This window comes from Pteronotus mesoamericanus, unplaced genomic scaffold (assembly GCF_021234165.1).
Source record: "Pteronotus mesoamericanus isolate MK-2021 breed Mesoamerican mustached bat unplaced genomic scaffold, CSHL_Meso_final contig_27, whole genome shotgun sequence".
NCBI classification, from domain to species: Eukaryota; Metazoa; Chordata; class Mammalia; order Chiroptera; family Mormoopidae; genus Pteronotus; species Pteronotus mesoamericanus.
Genome location: NW_026555115.1, coordinates 18441354 through 18459474, shown reverse-complemented (window position 1 = coordinate 18459474; position 18121 = coordinate 18441354). Strand labels below are relative to the sequence as shown.

The 18121-nt window shown below is 49.9% G+C and overlaps 1 protein-coding gene across 7 annotated transcripts in view; it reads left to right on the top strand.

Moving 5' to 3' along the window:
- Positions 1-18121, top strand: part of IQSEC1 (IQ motif and Sec7 domain ArfGEF 1) — a 427684-nt gene that overhangs the window by 386434 nt on the left and 23129 nt on the right. For all 7 annotated transcript variants that reach the window (XR_008529287.1, XR_008529286.1, XM_054575082.1 and 4 more), the window contains 2 exons: positions 965-2214; positions 16414-16575. Coding sequence is in view for 5 of the 7 variants with exons in the window: in XM_054575081.1 (XP_054431056.1) it covers positions 965-2214; positions 16414-16575 (1412 nt within the window). In the remaining 2 variants the exon portion in view is untranslated. The remainder of the gene's footprint in view (positions 1-964; positions 2215-16413; positions 16576-18121) is intronic.

Below are 18121 nucleotides of genomic sequence, written 5' to 3'. Positions count from 1 at the left end.
TCCAGGTATACATTTGTTTCTCGCTCAGGATCAAGGCACGAGGAGCAGCCTTCGGGGCTGTCCTTGGTCACAAGTGGGCTGGCTTGGGCCTCAGGACTTCAGGAAACCCATGTGTCACATTGGGCGGTCCCAGTCCTTCTCACCTGCCTGTAGCCTTGCCCCATCTCCAAACTCAAGAAGGGCCATCAGGACCTGTGCTAGAGAGTGAGAGTTGGCTCCTGACTCTGGGTGTTAGGTGTCCTCTCTGGGGCTCAGTTTTCTCATCTGTACATGGGACTTGGGAACCCCATAATCTGTCAACACCATCCAGGAATACACTTGAGGGTCTTGTATCCCCAGTTGTTTCTGAGCTTGACATGTGCAGAGCGCTTGCCACAGTCTCATTGCGTGATCAGCACGGTCTCTGAGCAGGGTCAGGGTTAAAACCTGGGCATCTGGCCTTGACGCCTACTCTTCAGTTTGGTGATTTTGTCAGGCCTCCCTAAAATTTAGTGACTCCTATAGGCCAGCAAGAACGCATTTGGGGCCACAGAGAGGAAACAAAGCTGCAGGTCTGCAGCTGATGCTCAGCACCCAGATTCTCGTTGAGATCTTTGGCAGGTCTCTTAACCTGTCTTGGTTCCTCATCTCTAGGGGTGGGAGGGTCGCCTTTTCCCGCATCTCCAAAGATGTGTTAAACTGCATACAATGAGATGCATGAGGACCAAAGCTTCTATGGCTAAAGTTTGAGATAACGTCACTTTTTAAAGGTTCTGAGAAGTCCTGTAGGGAACATACTTGCTTTAACTTTAATGTGTGTTTCTCCATCTTATGTTACCTTGGAACCTAGATTTTGCACTTCCCAGCGCTGAAGCCATCCCAGATGGTGCTGCTATGTGGCTGGGGAGCAGGAATGACTGCTGGTAGGTATTGTGCTGCTCCAGCACTTGGGAATGTCTTCATTCTCTTTTCCTTTCCCTTACAGGTGGAGATGCTAGAACGGAAGTATGGCGGACGCCTTGTGACTCGCCATGCAGCCCGCACCATCCAAACAGCCTTCCGCCAATACCAGATGAACAAGAACTTCGAGCGCCTGCGCAGCTCCATGTCAGAGAACCGCATGTCTCGCCGGATTGTGCTGTCCAACATGAGGATGCAGTTCTCCTTTGAAGGGCCTGAGAAGATGCACAGCTCCTACTTTGAAGGGAAGCAGGTCTCAGTGACCGATGATGGCTCTCAGCTGGGGGCTCTGGTGCCATCTGAGTGCAACGACTATGTTGAGCCACCTTCCCTCAAGTCTTCAGCCCCGACCAGTGACTTTGCAGATGCCATCACTGAGCTAGAGGACGCCTTCTCCCGGCAGGTGAAATCACTGGCCGAATCCATCGACGATGCCCTCAACTGCCGCAGCCTTCATGCTGAAGAGGCGTCAGTCACTGACACAGGGCGAGCCCGGGACACTGAGTCCCAGACAGCCCTGCAAACTGTGGACCACCACAAACTGGATGAGATGACAGCCTCATACAGTGACGTCACCTTGTACATCGATGAGGAGGAACTGTCACCACCCCTGCCCCTCTCTCAGGTGGGGCACCGGCCATCCAGTGCTGAATTAGACCTGCAAATACGGGCTGCGGGCGCCACCCAGGACTACTGGGCCCTGGCACACAAGGACGACAAGGGGGACATGGACACTAGCTGCCAGAGCACACCATCACTTGAGCAGCAGGAGCAGCGACTGCGGGTAGAGCACCTCCCGCTGCTCACCATTGAGCCTCCCAGTGACAGCTCTGTGGACCTCAGTGACCGCTCAGACCGTGGTTCGCTCAAGAGGCAGAGCACCTATGAGCGTGGCCTCGGTGGTCAGCAGGGTAGCCCCAAGCATGGCTCCCACAGTGGCCCCCCTAAGAGCCTGCCCCGGGAGGAGCCAGAGTTGAGGCCTCAGCCTGTCAGGCCCCTCGATGGCCACCTGGCCATCAACGGCTCAGCCAACAGGCAGAGCAAGTCTGAGTCAGACTACTCAGATGGGGACAATGACAGCATCAATAGCACTTCCAACTCCAATGACACCATCAACTGCAGCTCTGAGTCATCATCCCGCGACAGCCTGCGGGAGCAGACACTCAGCAAGCAGACCTATCACAAGGAGACCCGCAACAGCTGGGACTCACCTGCCTTCAGCAATGACATCATCCGCAAGAGGCACTATCGCATCGGCCTCAACCTTTTCAACAAGTGAGTGCCTGCCAGCCCTGCAAGGGAGAGTAGGGCAGGGCAGTGCCACCCAGGAGACCTCGATCAGGGCCTTCCTTTCCTGCCCCAGTGCCTTTGTGAGCACCTGTGAGGGTGGCCCTACAGCAGTGCCTGGCATAACCAGTGTTATTGGTGGGGGGGATGGGAGCCTTGTGAGCAGTGTTGTGGAGGGAGCAGACACCAACAGGCTGAGCAGGGGCAGAATCAGGGGCTTCTCTATGCTTTCGCAACATGACTTTGGGGCCCTCTAGCACCTAGAACAGTGACTAGTACACAGTAGGTGCTCAGGAAACTTTATGTAAAGGCTGATACAGTGTGTAATACCATGCCTGGCTGTGTACACCAGCTCCAGGGTTTGGATATTTTTCTCTGGATGATGTGGAGCATGAAGATCTTTGAGAAAGGGCATAATGTAGTCTATACTTGGAGGCATGTATCCGAGGGAAGCAAGACACAGGTAAACCTATGCTAGTAGAAGTCTCAGCCAGCTACGAGGCCCTTTGGGAGGTATGTGAACTGGGTCTGTTGAATGGCCACTACCTGCCATGGGTTCTAGAAAGGCGATGTAGAGTCATTCCTGAGGGCAATTCTAAGGAGGCTGACTGGTATTTTAAAAGCAGACTATTCTTAGCATTGTCAAAAATGGTGAACGGGGAAGGGGGAGGACACTCCCTTAGGGGAGATGTTGGCCAGCTCTGGTTATTAAACCTCAGTTTTCACATCATTTCTCTCCATGGGGCCTCCAGGATTTGGGTCTCCAGACACCAGCCTGGTACTGACCTCTCCAGGGTTGAGGACGTTGCCAGCCTGCCTAGTGCTTACTGACATGCATTCACTGTGCTTCCCTGCTTCCTCATCTGCTAGACTGGGGGAGTCTTGTGGGCACTTTTGAGACATCCTTGGTGCTTCCATCCTTGGTGAAGTGCTGTCTGAGGGATTCAGAGAGGCCTATCCCAGAGGGTGGGAATAGGGAATGTTGCATACCTGTGGGGGCTGTCATGGGGCTGGAGGTCATTGATCCTCACTCACCTAAGAACCAAGAGTCTTGGACACCTGACAACTTCCAGGGCTGCTCTTTCCTGAGACTCCCATCTGCCTGTGACCTGCTGCATGTAAGGATCAGTCCTGCCACTGTGCCACTGTGCCACTCTGTAAGTTGTGGCTGGAATAGCACGCTAAGCAAGGAAGGTCATGTCTTGCTGAGCCCATCCTAAGCTCTGTCCAAAAAGCCTGCCCCACCTGCTCCAGGGCGTAGTCAGCCAGCTCCTAGGTCAACTTAGATCCAGGCCTGTGCCTTCCTGGGGGAGGCTAAGATAACGAGGGGATTTCCCCAGCTCCCAAGTGCTTACCTCGTCCCTGGCAGACACTGTGTCCTGATGTGGGAGTCCCAGCTGAGTAGACAGGTAGAAGCCAGAAAAAAGTCTCCGTCAGCCACCCAGTAGATTTGTTTCTAGTTCTATTAATTTTGTTTGTTTGTTTTGATTTGGTTTTTTACTTTTTTATTGAATTTATTGAGCTGATGTTAGTTAAAACATTATATAGGTTTCAGGTGTACAGCTCTATACCAATACGTCATCTGTATAGTGTATTGTGTTATTATTACCATAGTCGGTCAGAGCATGGGCAGCCAGGGGCAAGGTGAATGTGGACTGGGCTGGCTAATTTGGAGGGGCGGACCACACAGGGGCTATTCAGAGAACGCAAGACGTGCCAGGATCCAGGGGAGGCCCACAGATTCCAACTAGCTCCCCTGGATGTCCAGTGTCAGGAGGTGGGCTAAAGGCTGCAGCATCTCCAGGCTTCCTGATAGCAGGCCCTCAGCATACCTCCACCCCCACCCCACTGACTGATAGAGCATAGTCAAGGAGAGCTGGGGAGTCAACCCCATTGGCCAAGATGGCAGCAGGAGGAGACTCTTACACAGAGCATGCCAAAAGCTAGAAAAATAAATGGACAGAGCCCAGCGGGCCAAAAGCTAGAAAGATGAATGGACAGGACCCAAGCGCACTAAAAGATAGCAAGATAATTGGGTAGAAAAAAGCCCTTCCTTCCCTATCCCTATCAGAACCTTGGGCTTGAGCAGGAAAAGGGGATGGTCTTTGAGACAAGACTCCAACATTCTCCCAAGTCTCCACACCTGAATAAACCTTGGTTTTTGTTGTTTTGTTTTGTTTTGTTTTTGCACCAGCACCTGCCTTATGAGTTTCGTTGCATTTTTGTTGCATGTCTACCACCCCAAGTCAAGTCTTCCATCACCATTTATCCCCCCTTGACCGTCTTCTATTTGTATTAGTTTTTTAAAATTATTTTTATTGATTATGCTAGTACAGTTGTCCCAATAGTTCCCCCTCTGCCCCCCTCTACCCCGCACCCCGCGCACCTCCCTCAGCCATCCCCCACACTGTTCATGTCCATGGGTCATTTGTTTAAGTTCTTTGGCTACTCCAGTTCCTATACTGTACTTTACACCTCCATGGCTATTCTGAACTACCTATTTGTACTTCTTAATCTCCTCACCGCTTCACTCACTCTTCCTCCACCTCCCTCCCACTGAAATGTTCTCCATGTCCATGATTCTGTCTCTGTTTTTGTTTGCTTAGTTTGTTTTTTAGATTCAATTGTTGATAGAATGTATTTTGCCATTTTATTGTTCATAGTTTTGACCTTCTTTTTCTTAAGTCAGTCCCTTTAACTTGTATTTCATATAATAATGGTTTGGTGATGATGAAATCCTTCTGTTTTTTCTTGTCTGGAAAACACTTTATCTGCCCTTCGATTCTAAACAATAGCTTTTCTGGGTAGAGCAGTCATGGCTGTAGGTCCTGCTCTTCATGACTTTGAATATTTCAAGCCTGCAGTTTCTTTTGAGAAATCAGCTGACAGTCTTATGGGGACTTCCCTGTAGATAACTAACTGCTTTTCTCTTGTTGTTTTTAAGATTCTCTCTTTATCTTTAACCTTTGGCATTTTACTTGTGATGTGTTTTGGAGTGGGCCTTTTTGCATCCATGTTGTTTAAGACTCTGTGCTTCCTGGACTTGCATATCTATTACTTTCACCAAATTAGGGAAGTTTTCTTTCATTACTTTTCAAATAGATTTCCAATTTCTTGCTCTTTCTCTTCTTCTTTTGGCACTTCCATGATACGAATATTGGAACACTTGATGTCCAACAGGCTGCCTAAACTATCCTCATCTTTTTTTTTAATTCTTTTTTCTTCTTTTTTGTTCTGATTGGTTGTTTTTTTTTTGCTTCCATATGTTCCAATTCATTGATCTGATTCTTGGCTTCATCCACTCTACTGTTGTTTACCTGTAAATTGTTCTTTATTTCAATTAATGTGCCCTTTACTTCTGACTGGATCTGTTTTATGGTGTTAAGGTCCTCACTAAGTTCCTTGAACATCCTTATAACCAGTGTTTTGAATTCTGCATCTGATAGATTGCTTATCTCCATTTTGTTTAGTTGTTTTTGTGGAGTTTTGATCTTTCATTTGGCTATGTTTCTTTGTGTCCTTATTTTGGAAGCCTTCCTGTGTTCCTATCTATTAGGTAGAGCTGCTTTGACTCCATGTCTTGGTAGTGTGGCCTAATGTACTAGGTATCCTGTAGGGTCAAGTGACACAGCTTCTCCTATCACCCAAGCTGGGCACTTGAGGTGCACCCTTTGTATGGTCTGTGTACACCCTCCTCTTGTAGTTGATCCTTGGTGGCTGTTGGCAGATCAATGAGAGGGATTTACCCAGGCCTGCCACCTGCGAGGACTGGCTGTGACCACTGACCACCAACCTCTGCCCTCCATGCAGGATCAGCTGTGCAGGGACAGGGTGGTGGTGCTCTGATATGGTCTGTAGGTGTCTACTGGGTGTAGTTGGCTCTGGGATTTCCTGGGTGGTACAGGCTTAGGTTAGCCCCTACCTGTGTTCTGCCCAGGGCCACCCTGCATAAGCTGTAAACTAGTATGAGGTGTGTGCTACTTTTGCTGGGCTTGGAGATTTCCAGGCAATGCCAAACCATGCATCTTCGCTGGCTGCTGCTAGTGCCAGGCCTGGGGCCATGTAACAAGAGGTATGGGAGCTGGAGACTCGCTGAGGCTGGCTGTGGTTTGTTTAGTAGGATTTAGGAAGTTGTAAATCACGAGCCATGACCAGCTGTTCATTCATCTGGAAAAGTCACAGTTAACAGCTTGGGTGGGTCTGTCTGGGTGGGATGGAGTCCCAGGGGATCTTCAGGGCGGGGCAAGCAGTGTGAGCCATGCTGATGGAGTCTGTGAGGGGAGAGCTCAGAAAGGGACAGTGGCCTCTGCCCACCTTTCTATCTGACAGAAAATTGTCCCCCAGCTCTTGCCTTGATGCCAGATACTTCAATTCCTCCTTGTGTGCCACTGGTGCCTTTCAAGCTGTTCTCCTGGTGCTGGAGCTCAGAGAAAGTGAATCTGTGTAGGTCTATATGTGGGTTCTTTAAGAGGAACTGCTTGGCACTCCAGCAGTTCCTCCACTGAGTCAGTCCCTGCTGGTTTTTGCCTGATGTTACAAGGACTTAACTTCCTGGCACTGGAACCCTGGGCTGGGGAGTCTGGTGTGGGTCTGGGATTCCTCACTCCCAAAATATCCCTCTGGAATTTTTATCCACTACACACGGATATGGCACCAGCCTGTCTTCACTTCCCTGCCCTTACTACCAGTGTGGATGGGTGTGGTTTCTTTAATTCTGTAATTGTACTTCCATTCAACTTGATTTCTGACAGTTCTGAGTGATGGGAGTTCTATATTTTAATTGTATATTTGATGTTATTGTTGCAAGGAGGCGAGCCGTGTTTACCTATGCCACCATCTTGACTGGAATTCTGTATTAGTTTTTAATTACATGTGTCGTACATAAAATGTGTTCTCCAAAGAAAAGAAAATGAAAATCTTTTCATTAGGATAAAATCTCCTTTGAGTGTCATAATTTTGGAGTCTCCTCCCAGATCCCTTTCTCTGTGTGTATGTGTGCATTCTTAGGAACTGTAGACCACTGTGGTTCAGAACACAGCTCTGGGCGAGACTGCCAGGGTTCAAGCCTGGCTGTTTTACTCCCTTCTGTATATCCTTGGGGAGTGCAGCCCTGTGCCACAGTGACTTTGTCTGTTCAATGGGGCTGAGACTAATAGCATCCACATCAGAGGATGAGAGGAGGAAATGAGGGGATGTGAAAAGTTCCCAGAGCAGCTCCTGGCACAGAGTCAGCCCTGCCCAAGTATTAGCTGCTGTTACTGTGGCCTTGCTGACATCTTCTGGGTCTGCACTTATGGGGATCATGTTACTGTGACGAGGATGCGTGGTTTGGAGATCTTCCCTGTCAGTACAATAGACTACTGCAGTTATGCTTGCTGCTGTGCGGGGTCCATGAGTGCTTATCCATATTTATGTGGCTGGTTGCTTTCACTTTTTCATGATGACCAAGAGGATAGTGAGTGTGGATCTACTCTTTACACACACTCCCCAGGAAAGATAGCCAGAGGTGGAATTGTCAGGCTTAGGCATGTTTTTATTGAAATGGTAACTGCAATTTACTCTTTAAAGAAGGGCTTACCCATTTCCTGTCTCTGCAGCTGGAGCTGAGAGTTCCTTTTTCCCTCACATAATTGTCAACATCATGTTATCACCTACCTCTCACCCCTGATCAAAGGGTAGAAACAGTGTCTTGGTTGTTTTCATTTGCATGTCCCTGCTTACTTCTAATATGGAGCGTCTATGCATGTGTCTGCTGGTCATTTGGGTTTTTCTCTTCTATAAAATGTCTGTTCTTATTTTTTGCCCATTTTTCTATTAGGTTATTTGTCATTTTGATTTAACTAGTTCTTTATACATTGTTTCTACTAATCTTTTGCAATTACAAATATTTTCTTCCTGTCACTTGTCCTTTTTTTTTAAAATTTTTTCTTTTGAGATGTAATTCACCCTTGTAAAAGGTACAATCCATTGGTTTTTAATTATGCACCTTTTAACTTTGTTTATGTTTAATGAAAGTTTTTACTTTTATTTTTTGCATTTTTAAACTGAGGTATAATCGACATATAACATTAGTTTCAGGTGTACAACATAATATTTGATATTTGTATATATTGGGAAATGATCGCCATAAGAAGTCTAGTTACCATCTGTCACCGCACAGTTACAAATTTATTTTTCTTGTGATGAGAATTTTGAGATCTGCTCCCTCCAACTTTTAAATATGCAATACAGTATTACTGCATTTACCATACTGTACAACTTTTTAATTTTAATTAGTCAAATCATCTGTTTTCTTATTACTTTGGGTTTTCATGTTGTATTTTTAAAAATCTGCCCTAAACCATAAATATAATTTAAAATTTTCCTCAGTGCTCTCACGGTTTTGTTTTATACTCAGTAGAACTCTAACCTGGAATTTGTTTTGGAGAATGGTACAAGATAAGGGGTCTAGCTTTTGTTATTCTGTATAGACAGTTGTCTTCTACCAATTTATTGAATGGTCTGTCCTTTCTTCACTGATTTGAAATTCCATCTAATTCCTACATGAGCATGGGTTTGTGCTTGGATCCTTTCATTCATTCAACAACTATTTGTTGAACACGTACTACATTCCAGGCACTGCTTTAGGGACCTGGGACATTCATTGAACAGACTAAAGATACTTGTGGAGCTCCACGCTAATGGCTAGAGGAATTTTTTTATTGCTCTACCAACATCAGACTTTTAGTTTTATATGTTTTCTTATGAGAATAAAACCCTGTTTGTTCTTTTTAAAAATTACCTTGGCTCTTCTTAGTAGGTATTCTTGCACATGAATTTTAAAAACCCCTTGTCACGACCCATGAAAAATCCTGATGGACTTTTCATTGAAGTTGCCTTCAGCTCAGGGTTTAACTTGGAGTAACTTGAACCTTTACAATATTGAGGTCCAACCATAGGGGACTGTTGAAAACTGAAATTAAAGCTAACTAAAACTAACACAGTTTCTCAGGTGTACTAGCTGCAGTACAAGTACCCATGGGCCATGTGTAGTTTGTGTCTGCGGTACCTGGCAACATGGGTCAAGAATAGTTTCATGACTGCAGAGCACACTGGCAGATAGTAATGGATGGAGTGCTGAGAGAGACAAATACAGTGATATTGGCTGCATGTGGGGTATGGGGCTAAGGTGTGTGAGCAGGCCCCTCCTCTGTGCCAAGACCCTTTGGAGTCCTTGTGAAACATGCCTTCTGCCCATGAAAGAGTGCACGTTACAGAGCACAGCCTTCCTCCAAGCGCAGCCTTCATACCTCCAAGTCTTGGTTTACCGTCTCAGCACTTTGGTTGGATTGTTGGATTGAAGGAGAAACTGATTTTCCAAAATTGTGTTATTTAAACAAGCAAACACCTTTCTTATTCAGATTTAGAGCTTTTTGACTCATAAAGCGCTTCCAAAGATGTATGCCCACTGGCTATCTTCCCTGGAACCCAGAGGGCTGGTGATTCCACTCTAAGTAGACAGAGTCCCAGGGCCCTCTGCAGAGGCAAAGCCAAGAGCTGGGAGCTTGAGGCCTTCGAGGGCTGGGCAGCTCTGTCACAGCTCCCTGGAGCTACAGACTGAGGATGACAGAGGGCAGGAGATTCTAGTGAACACTGAGCAAGCACCCTATTGCTCAAGGCCAGGGTCCCTCCTGAGAAGGTTCCTCCTCACCACACCCCACCTTTCCACTACCTACCTCTGCTTCCCATGGCTCTCCCTATGGGTCTCTTGTCACCTATTTTTCTCCCTCCCCAGCCCCCCACCCTTATCCACACCCCTGATGGCCCCCTCTGCTCACCCAGCCTTTCAGATAGCCCTTAGTTCCCACCCATTCTCAGCAGTGAGCTTTCCCGGCGTGGACCCCCTTCTTCAGGGGAATGCAGAGGGTCTGAATAATGTATTCAAAGTGGGTGAGCCCTTGAGCAGGAGGAAAGGAAAATCAAGGAATCCTGAGAAAGTGATGCAGATTGGTGGGCAGGGCCTGTCCCAATGTGCTAGAAGAGGCTGGGGCTGTCAAGCCTGACATCCAGGTGTTCCTCTGAGATTCTGCCATTTATTGGTTCTGGAGCCACACATCAGTCTCACAGAACTGGAGGGAGGGTTGGAGACCAGGAGCCAGGGGCCGGAGGGGTTTTGGCCCCAGCTTTGCCACATAGCAGCTGCAGGGTATCAACAAATTCTTGCACTCTCTGAGCCTCACTGGCCACACCTGGAAAATGGGCACAGGGTCCCTCCTGTCAAAGGCCTAGTGAGGATTAGAGATTGTGGAACCAAGAGCCTCACCTGGAGGTGTTTGAGGGTAGCAGCTAGGGCTTCTGCACCCAGAATCGGTGTCAAGGGGAGAGGACTTTCAGAGCCTTGGGCTTTAGGGGGACCCAACAGGTGGTTTGGTGGACATAGCAGTCATAAATAATAAGAATTGCTAATAACTGAAATGTACTGAGAGTGTGCCAGGCACTGTTCTATGAGCCTGTCATGCTTTACCTGATATTCTCCTGTAGAGTAAGGACTATCATTAATCTTATTTTATAGATAGGGGAACTGAGGCTCTGAGAGTCACTTGGATAGTAGGTGGCCATGCTGGAAATCACACCCTTGCTGCCTGGCTCCTGAACACATCCTCTTAAAATCCAGTGTAGGAACTGTTACCACATGTGTAGCCCTATGTAACTCTACTTGCCCATTGGGCCAGAGTGGCAGGAGCTGGGGTCAGTATCCCGCAGGCCTGATGGGTACCCAGCAGGACCCTTACTTACTCAGCCTGTCACCTGCTTGTCTATGGAAGGCATTTTCATCCCACCCCAGGGTCCCCTGCTCCTGAGCTTCAGGGTGCAGGCCTCACTGCGTCCCTTTCTCCTCTCTCATAACCCTCCCACTTACTCTTTGACAAGAGTCCAAGTGATCATAGTCCAAGCCAGTTTTTTCTAGGTGAACCAGGCCAGACCTCTCCCAACTCTGGAAGAGTGTCCTCTCCATAGAGCTGCCCTGTAATGAATTGGGATCCCTCCTAGGGGACTGAGCACCTTGTCTCTGAGGAGCATGTAAGCAGGGCCTCAGCAACCATGTGGTGTGACAGGGTGCTGGGACTCCTGCTTGGGCTGAGAGATATTCATGGGGTCCTCTGAGGTGTCTTCCAGCCCAGAGGACCCCATGAATAGCTCCCAGTCAGCCATTCTTCCACCTTCTGTCTGAGATGAGTACAAGGAAAACCCCAGCAGCCAGGTTCAGCTTGGGTTCTCATATCACAAAGGACTTTGTAAATATCAGCTGGATAAAATAGGCAATCTGAGGAGGTAGTGAGCTTGCTGGTCAGGGAGGTATGCAAGCAGATAGAAGGTGGTCACTTCTCTTGCAGGACATTGGAGGGCTTCAACACGAGGTTGCCAAATTGCAGGGCACTTCCCGGCATGCAGGGATTCTCCTGCCCTACTTGGTGAGTCCGTCCTACCCCTGTGGGCAGTCTGAGAGCCATTACCAAGGTGGCTCAGCCTCCTGACCTTGGAGGATCCTCAGACCCTGCAGGTGTACAGACCCTTGTGTTGGTCTCTGTGTCAGTTAGGGTCTTCTCTTTTGCAGGTGACAGGAGCCCAATGAAACTGATTTAAGCAAAGAGGCCCTACTGGTTCATGCACCTGAAAAGCTGTTGGGCATCTTTTAGCCATCCTCCCCAGAACCAGCCCCATCCCTCACCAGTCTCCCCACTAGGGCAGGAGAGCCACCAGCAGGCCCTGGCTTATGGTCCAACCGCAAGGCTGGGAGAGAGCCCCTCATCCCTCATTAACTCCAGCTGGCTCTCTTCCTTTGGTGGACTCTGACTAGCCAGGCTGGGAGTGGGGTTAGCCTGTTGGGTCAAGGTTCCAGAGCTCAAGGTGGGGTAGGAATTCTGGAGGCCTACCAATGCCTGACAGGGTCATGCTATGCAGCCAGCCACCCACTTCTTCTCTTCAGTTGCTCCAGAGAGCAACTGAAAAGGACAAGAGAAGCCTGCTTTTGACCCTTTAGTCCCCTGCTGGGAAAAGAGCAGGCAAAAAGCACTTAGCATTTGGTTCCAGCAAGTTGGTGACCCTTAAGTCCGCTGCCCTCATGAGAGCCCCACAAGCTTGACATCACAGCGGACGGCTCACAGCCCAGTGGTGGGAGATGCTGTGAGGGAAATCACTGGTGTGATCTGCATGTGCTCACCTGTTACAGCTGAGTCTGAATAAGCAGCTGACTTGGAGAAGTCAGTCCAGGGATGCAGGGCAGGGCAGGAAGGGCCTGACTGGACTACTGAGTATGGCTGAGGTCCAGCAAGGTCCCAAAAAGCGGGGGACTCAACATCAACAGATGTGCTGTGTATTGGCTGGGTGCTGTCAGAGAGGTCACCCAAGGCTGCTCACTCCCCTGTGTATAGCCATTCAGAGGCTCCCTTCACCAGCCATATCCATCCTGACCTGGGAACCCTCAGCCTGGTCTGGCCTCCCCACCCCACTCAACTCCTCACCTGTACTTGCTGCCACCACGCCTTTCCTCTCAATTGCTTGGAGAGTTCCTGTCACTGGTCACAGCCCAGTCAGTTCTAATTCCTTTCCTGCATCATGTCTATGGAAGCTGCTGGGTAGAATGAGTCCCTCCTACAGTTGGTTTAGGCTAAAACTGGAGCCATCAGGTTCACACATGGATCCACCAGCAGATACTGTCATTTCTACCCTCAAATTATGTCCTAAATCAGCTGTGTCTCCCCACCTTGTACACCACTGCCTGGATGCCTGCAGGAGTCTCCTAGCTTGCTTCTCAGCTTGGGCCTGGCCTTGCTCCCTACAGAGCAGCCAGAGGGAGCTTCTTAAACATGGACATCAAGTCCCATTATTGCCCTATTCAGAACACACTGGGACTTCTCATCCCACTCAGAGGAAAACCGGACTCCTCATGTGACCTGCACAGCGTTGTGTAGTCCGCCCCACACCCCATACCCCAATGTCCTCCTCTCCCCCTCCCCCAGAGCTCCTATTCTTCTGTTTTCAGCCACCCTGGAACTGCCTCTTGGTCCTCAGTCCTACAGAACCCATTCCTACCCCAGGGCCTTTGCGTTTGCTTTTCCCCCCACTGGAAAGCTTCTTAATCACTTTGGTCACTGAGTGTCACCTGCTCAGAGAAGGCCTCTTCTTCACCTACAGGAGCTCCTCCCTATGTCCTCTGGCTATCACTCAGTCCCTTTGCCCTTCAGGCTGTGGAATGCAGCCTGCCATTGTGCTGGTCACTCATGGCTGGTCCCGCTCCCCAGTATTGTCCCAAGTGGTGTCTGGCACAGAGGAGAGAACAGGGTGCTTAATCTGTGAAGAATCTGGGTTTCCAGGGACCCTTGCATAACCGTTCCTTCCTGCAGTGTGTCCACTCTCCCACTGCACTTTGAGCTTCTCTAGGGTGGAAGAGCCCATCTCCTGGAAGTCCACAATGTTGCATGACACTGCATGTAAACACGGGAGGGTGTGTGTGGGAGCAGAGAAGGGAGAGAAGCCATCCCCCCGGGAGCAGGGCCTGCCTGGGCACCATATCAAGGCCATCAAGGGGCCAGGCAGGCCAGGGGTAGGTAGGTGATTCAGGGCATCTGAGTACAGGAGGCCCAGCCCAGCCCTCCATTCATTGCCCCACAAGAGCACAGGCCCAAGGCTGACCCATCATCTAGAAGTTGAGGGAGGTGGGCAAAGGACCTGAACAGACACTTCTCCAAGAAGGACATACACAGGGCCCACGGACATATGAAAGGATGCTCTTCATCACTAGCCATCAGAGAGATGCAAATTAAAACCACAATGAGACACCACCTCACACCAATCAGAATGGCCATCATAAACAACTCAACAAACAAGTGTTGGCAAGGATATGGAGAAAAAGGGAACCCTAGTGCACTGTTGGTGGGAATGCAGACTGGTGCAGCCACTGTGGAAAACAATATGGAATTGCCTCAAAAAACAAAATGGAACTGCCTTTGACCTGGCAAACCCACTGCTGGGATTATACCCTAAGGATCCTGAAACACCAATTCTAAAGAACCTATGCACCTCAATGTTCATAGCACTGTTATTTACAATAGCTCAGTGCTGGAAGCAACCTAAGTGCCCATAAGTAAATGAGTGGATCAAAAAATTGTGGTACATTTACACAATGGAATACTAAGCAACATAAAGAAAACTTCCAACCTTTAGCAACAGCATGGATGGAACTGGAGAGCTTTGTGCTAAGTGAAATAAGCCAGGCAGTAAAAGACAAATACCTTATGATGTCACCTATTACAGGAACCTAGTAAACCAAACAAACAAACGAGCAAAATAGAGCCAGAGGCATGGAAACAAGGAACAAACTGACAGTGACCAGACGGGAGGAGGGAGGGAGATAACGGTGGAAAGAAGGGAAAGGATCTAATCAAGAAACACGTATAAGCGACCCATGGACACGAACAACAGAGTAGGGTTGACTGTGGGAGAGGACAGAGGGGTGGGGGGCGGGGCAGTGGAAAGCAAGGGGGTGGGAATTGGGACAACTGTAATAAAACAACAGTAAAATAAAAAAGAAATAGAAGTTGAGGGAGGGGAGGTGGGCATGGGCTGGAGTCCCATGGGAGCCAGCGTTGAGTGGCTCAGTGAGGAAACGTGACCTGCCTTGGACATAGTATTAGCAGCAGAGTGGCTGGACAGGCCTGGAGTGTGTGGGGTTCTTAGTTAAAGACCTTAGAGTCATGGGGAAGAATGGGGGTTGTGGGGAGCATGGCAGGGGTGAGGGAACAAGGCCACTCTGTCACCACTTTAGTGCCAAGAACCATCTGGCTAGCAGCTGCCTCCTGCCAAGCTCCTGAGGGTGAGGTCAGGGTGTGTGGTCATCCAAGGATAAAAATAGCAGGGTCACCTTGTAGCAGAAGGCTCAGTTCTGCTTGTGTGGGGAAATCCAGTGCCTGCAGGACACTGCTGTCAGCCAGGAGCTGCAACACTGATGGGGCAGATCCATGCCCCCCAGGGACAGTAGAACACTGACCTCTGTCCACTAGGAAAGGGATAGGGCTGGCGCCTGGGTGCACCCTAAGGGTTCCACAGCTCCTCAGGTTCTGGGGTTGTCAGAGGAGGACACCTGCCTTCCCAGGATCACATGTGTGGTCCCCTCACCTTACACTGTCTCCTTGGACCATCAGTACCTCCCTGTGAGGTCAGTCAGGTTCAATGTCATACCACATAATGGGAAGGAGGACGGAGGCCCAAAGGGAGAGAGGGGCCTGCCTGGGTTCACTGCCGAGCCCCTAAGGGGGCCTCCCTGCCTCACAGCTCCCTATGCAGGTGGACGCGCTCCAAAGCCCTTGTCAATGGCCCAGGGAGGGCGTGTGCTGTGCCTCCATTTCTTCTCTTGTCAATTGTGGCTAACCCTAAGGACCTTTCACAGTGCTTATGATATGGGCATCATTCCAGGCACTGACTGTTAGCAAGTCCTTACAACAGTGCAAAGTCACAAGGTGGGGCTCCTAAACAGCACAGGTAACAAGAGTGCTGACCCCAAGGAGGAGTGTAAAGATTAAGTAAGGTAGTGTATAGGGTGCTTAGATAGTGATCCACAGGGGCAAGAGATTGTTTATTCTCCGTGAGTGGGTGGAGGGCAAGCCAGCACGTGCTGGGCAAGGGGTTCTAGTCTTCCTGGAAGTGCAGCATGGGGCACCAGCTTCTACTCAGTGGGGAGCATAGAGCTGGGTGGGTGGGGACCGGTTCTGTATGGGGCTGGTGTTTGGGTCAGTGCAGGGCAGCTGGGGAGGGTCCCTGCTCCAGTACCCATAGCTATGTTCCTGTAAAGGAGTAAAGGGAGCCAGTCCAGAGAGACCCCAGCCTCTCCAAGATGGGTAGCACCACACCCAGGTCTCTGCCTCTGCCTCCGCCTCCCTCTTGCCTCTTCTTGATGGAAGATCAAGGGGTAAGAATCCAACCCCCACCTCCTCACCCCAGCCAGCCCAGTCTTACCCAATCTTGGTACAGGGCCTGGGCAGTTCTGGGTTCCCCTATGTTGCAGGCTGGGGATGGGACAGGACATGGTGCCTAGAGCCTGGGGTCTCCCAGGGCCAGCTGGGGTGCCTTGAGTGCCCACAGAGGTAGAGAGCAAGCCTGAAATGGCCGGGGCTGCCAGGGCTGAGCCTGTCTTTTTGTCCCACCCCCCAGGAAGCCTGAGAAGGGCATCCAGTACCTCATTGAGCGTGGCTTCGTGCCGGACACACCAGTGGGAGTAGCCCACTTCCTGTTGCAGCGCAAGGGCCTGAGCCGACAGATGATTGGCGAGTTCCTGGGCAACAGGCAGAAGCAGTTCAACCGTGATGTGCTGGAGTGAGTTCTGGGGCCAGGGCTGGGGCTGGGGCTGATGCTGGGTCTTGGGCCACATGGACACGTTCCTATGACAGACTCCTTGATCTATCAGGCTTGCCCCGTTTTCTGGGACATATAGCAAATCCTCCCCTTACCTCTTTCTAGCTCCTAAATACCCACACACCATTTTACACACACCTTGCCAGACATACATGGGGGCATCCACCCTTGGGTGCCCTCCTGCAACCTTGTCACCTCCACTCACCTTCAGGCAGCTGAGCCACCCAGCACTCAGTGGGACAGGTGTGGGAGGTCAGGGCCTTGACATGTGCCCTCTGAAGGAGTAAAGGGAGCCAGTCCAGAGAGACCCCAGCCTCTCCAAGATGGGTAGCACCACACCCAGGTCTCTGCCTCTGCCTCCACCTCCCTCTTGCCTCTCCTTGATGGAAGATCAAGGGGTAAGAGTCCAACCCCCACCTCCTTACCCCACACCCCTCTCCAGCCCAGAGAGCTGGAGGCCATAGCACTCAGCTACTTGGAACCGTGCAGAAAAATGGGTTTCCAGCTCCCTGGGAGCTGCTGGCAATTTTGATAAGTATGCCCAGCATACACCCAAAATCTCTCCATTCCTCCTTCAGACTGTCCTAAGTAGAAAGGCACCTGAGTTTGGACCCTTGTGTTTACTATGTTCAGGCCCTGTGACCTTACTTCACCTGTGGGGATGGGTGTCAAGTGTCAATGACGCCCTATCACAGATGAACCAAAGCCAGCAGAATGGGATGGCTCAGTATATGTGTCCTCCTCACCCTTTGCTGGGACCTGGGGGATTTTCTCTGGGCCTATTGTTGAGGATTATTCTGACCCAGGCAGTTATGAGTTCATATGCTGTCCTTGGGCAGATAGTCCAGAAACAGAAATCAGAACAGGGTAAAAGCCAACAATCAGTAACAATGGCAGTGGCTTTCACCTGTCCAGTTCCTGCCTCCTCAAGGAAAAGGACAAGTGAGGGGCATGGCTACATGTGCACCTGCTGCCCCTGATACTTCCCTATGGGGAGGTGGGTGGGTGCTATGGCCTCTTTGTTTCCCAGGTGAGGAAACCCATGGTCAGATGCGGGGGGACTGGCCTGGGTATACCCCATATAGACTTGCATACTCATTGAGAGTCACACACACAGACACATGTAGACACACGCAGATGCACACACAGGAAGTGCAGTGAGCCAGGGACTTTGGCTATGGCTTGTATGCAGCCAGTACCCAGCAGAATGGAGTCTGTGTCCTTTCTGAGCCAGGTGTGCCCATCAGGGCAGCTTTCTTCCTGCTCAGTGTTTCTGTCCTGGCCTCCCTGGGAAAAGTCCACTGCATAGTTAGTATGGTTAACCCCTCCTGCCCCCCGCCCCAATCAAACTGGTATGAGGAAATGGTTCAGGGAAAAGCAGATTAGCTCCTTAGTGAATTGGGCCTAAGACTAGTTCAGTCCAGCCATTTCTGCACTCCCCTCTGTGTCCTCCTCCCCAGTGGCTTCTGGTCTGTAGGAAATCCGTGCATTGTTCGCCTTGGATCAG